The sequence below is a fragment of the Apis dorsata genome, unplaced genomic scaffold (genome assembly GCF_000469605.1).
Source record: "Apis dorsata unplaced genomic scaffold, Apis dorsata 1.3 scaffold_137, whole genome shotgun sequence".
Taxonomy (NCBI): domain Eukaryota; kingdom Metazoa; phylum Arthropoda; class Insecta; order Hymenoptera; family Apidae; genus Apis; species Apis dorsata.
The window spans coordinates 764,295-767,646 of NW_006263429.1; the positions used below are offsets into that span (position 1 = coordinate 764,295).

The following is a 3,352-nucleotide window of genomic DNA, read 5'->3' on the forward strand; positions in this document are numbered from 1 at the left end:
AGTTTAATGAAAAAATTTTTCATTAAAATTGAAAAAAAAATATTATAAATTATTGATATATAATTTTTTGAAAATTTTAATTTTTTACATAAGAAATATTAGTTACAATTTATTAGTATCAATTTCATAAATTAATTCAATTAAGTATGAACTAATTAATAAAGAAATTTAATTTCTTTTGTTTTCAAATATTTCTATAATCATATTTAATTTATTAAAAATATTACTCAATATTTTAAATATTAAATATTTAAAAATTCATTTATATATATATCATATATTTATATATATATGTCAATATAAGCTTAATATACATGAGATTTATTAATCTTACATTGACATTTCATAAATTTAAAAATATTTAAAGAAATTATATTTTTTTTATTCTTATATTAATTACAGGATGAACAGAAAATGTATCTATACAATTATATTTTATTTATATACCTATAACTGATCTTATCTAAAATAACATGTTAAATAATACGAAAAAATTGTTTGTTATAAATTTACTGCATACCAAAAACTACACAGCTTAAATTCTACTCATAGTATTTATAATCAAATAGTACAACCAATATAAATATTACTATATAAGAGTCATATATATCAAGTTATATTATTCATTAATTTTCAGTATATCAAAATAATTATTACTTCTTATGAGACGTTACATAATTAAGAATTCATATTTGAAGGTGGTTTTTCTATTTTTGATTCCAAAGAAAATGGTGGAATTCTACAATCAAATGCATATCCATCTTCTCTTTCCATTCTAAATGTACCCCTAAAATGATATTATATAATTAAAATTTTTTTTAAATATAAAATTAATTTAGAAAATTTTTAACAATTTTATTTTACATTTTTTTTTATATTTTTACAACTAATATTCTTTTTTTTCACTTAATTAACAGTCATTACAATGTATTCTATGTAAATTTAAAAGAAATAATATTTTATTAATTTTGTTTTTATAAATTCATTATTTTATTAATTTTGTTAAATGAAATATATATGAAATTTAAACACTATTGAATATTATTATTTTTAAAAAATAACAAAATATTTCTTAAAATATTACATATTAAAATATTTAAAACAATTTTCATAATAGAAAGATTTCTATTATGAATCTAAAGTATTAATAAAATACATACCACATATGTCCACTTGCAGCTTGTAAACTCACATGACTACTATATTGAAAAGCAGGTAACATTTTTGATAAAACAGGTTCCTGACCAACTACTCCTCGTCCTCGAACAGTTTCCAATGTACCAGAAAGACTAAATATCCTCCAATGTCTTTCACGTAATTGTACGCTCAAATCGCCCAAATTTTCCAGACGAATACAATAACGCCACTAAATATTTTATTTAATCAGTGTAGAATTATTTATCTTAAGCCTGACCAACTCGCGATTCACGATATATTTATATGAATTTTATAATATTATATTTATAATTTTATAATATTGAAATAACAACTCTATAATATTAAAATAAATTTATTTATAATATTATATAATTTACAAAAATTAAATAAGTACGGATATTTTAAAAATAATATTAAAATAAATGAAATTAGATTATTATGATATTTGATTATTTCTATTTTTTAAGTATTACTTCAATAAATATAGATTTCTTTCTATATTTTTATATTTTTTTCTTGTTCGTGAAATAATTAAAGTTGGTCAAACTTAACTTACATCTTGTATTATACAATATATAAAATGTTAAAAAATCAATTTAGAATATATGTAATAAATACTATACTATAATTATACTATATTATATATATATATATATATATATATAATAAATTAAATAAGAAATCCTAATAAATACATAGATCAAAAACTCACCAGTTTTTGAGTTACCAACAATTTTGTATGTATATAAGTAATGTAAGTATCTTATGAGCTTCCATATGTTGTATGCAGCCTGAAAACAAAGAATTCTCTTGCAAATTTTTAATATCTATCAAAGTTATATGTTATTCTTGAACTTCCATATGTTGAATACCTTAACTACTTACAGAGCTGCAAACTTTTTCAAATTTCCAAGTCTTTAACAAGTTATTTGATAAGCATCCCAGATCTTTTAAACCTAAACATATCTTTTAAACCAGTGATGTTTAGTGATGAAGAATATATTGTTTTTTATAAAATTTCATAAAAATTAATTCAGTAAATTTAAATTGAAATATGAGAGTATTTTCAAATATAGAACATATATTATCAAATATAGAACTTATATTATTAGTACAAAATTATTGGTAACTCAAAAATATATGAGTTTTCATTCTATATGTTTGCTAGAATATTTTCTTAAATTTTCTGTTTGTAAATTATTATATAATTTTAATTTTTATTTTTTAATATTTTGTATTATAATAATTACCCAATGTGCAGCTGTAGCTTGATTTCCTCTATAACCCATATAAAATGGAATAACAGTAACACGAATATTTTCAGTAGTTTCTTTATGTACATCTGATAATTCCAACCATGGATGATTTTTTTTTTGCCATGCTCTGAGTGTTTCTTGTGCCACAAAACATGGCTCTTGATTGGGATTATATGCTAAGAATTTGTCAAATAATTCATGCTGCAATGCAGTTTTTTCGTTTGTGGTATAAGGTAAAATATCTTCATGAGCAACATAATCCAATCCTGGTACTGTATATAAACTATGACTACTTTCATGATTACTCAAAAAAGTTACAGCTTCTGTTTGAGCACGCTACATATATAAATATATGACAATGATTTATAATATCAATTTTTTTTCTATGTATCTAAAAAGATATTCTACTCTAGAAAATTAAAAAGTCTAATTTTTATATTTTTTCATTTTTGTGTAGAAAATATTTTTAAAATATTAATATTAACTATTAATAAATATGTTAAATTTCTTTATATGAATTATTTTTTTTAGATAATACTTGATTAAAAAATAATTATCTAGATTAAAATATCCTTTTGTTATATTCATTAATTATACTTACTATAAAAGGATAATCTCTTTGGTCAATTAATACCTGATAAAATGTATGAGTTCTTCCTTTTACTTCTTTTCCCACACTATTGTAATGATCATTTGTGTTTCTAAATTAAAATAGAATTTTTATATAGTTTTTTATAATATAAACTTAATTATTAAATAAAAAATTTACCTTTCTTTTTTATTTGGAATATCTCTATCATAAACCCGTGCTGTCCAAGGAAACAATATTACACCACGATAACCAAATACTCTATGTAGAATTAATTGACCAGTTTCATATTTTCCTTGTAATTTTGGTGTTTCCAATTTTCCTACTTCTGCCAATCTATAATAAATAT

The 3,352-nt window shown here is 20.1% G+C and overlaps 1 protein-coding gene across 3 annotated transcripts in view; it reads right to left on the reverse strand.

Annotated features, from left to right (window-relative positions):
• Positions 1-415: 415 nt before the first annotated feature.
• LOC102676040 (polymerase delta-interacting protein 2) overlaps positions 416-3,352 on the reverse strand; it is a 4,647-nt gene continuing 1,710 nt past the window's right edge. Inside the window, exons 2-8 of one of the 3 annotated variants that reach the window (XR_421344.2) lie at positions 3,184-3,339; positions 3,016-3,115; positions 2,409-2,750; positions 2,044-2,124; positions 1,871-1,949; positions 1,161-1,366; positions 418-787 (exon numbers count right to left, since the gene is read on the reverse strand). Coding sequence is in view for 1 of the 3 variants with exons in the window: in XM_006613263.2 (XP_006613326.1) it covers positions 679-787; positions 1,161-1,366; positions 2,409-2,750; positions 3,016-3,115; positions 3,184-3,339 (913 nt within the window). In the remaining 2 variants the exon portion in view is untranslated. Of the gene's footprint in view, positions 788-1,160; positions 1,367-1,870; positions 1,954-2,032; positions 2,125-2,408; positions 2,751-3,015; positions 3,116-3,183; positions 3,340-3,352 lie in introns of all 3 variants that reach the window. The other 2 variants (XR_421343.2, XM_006613263.2) reach the window with 2 other exon arrangements.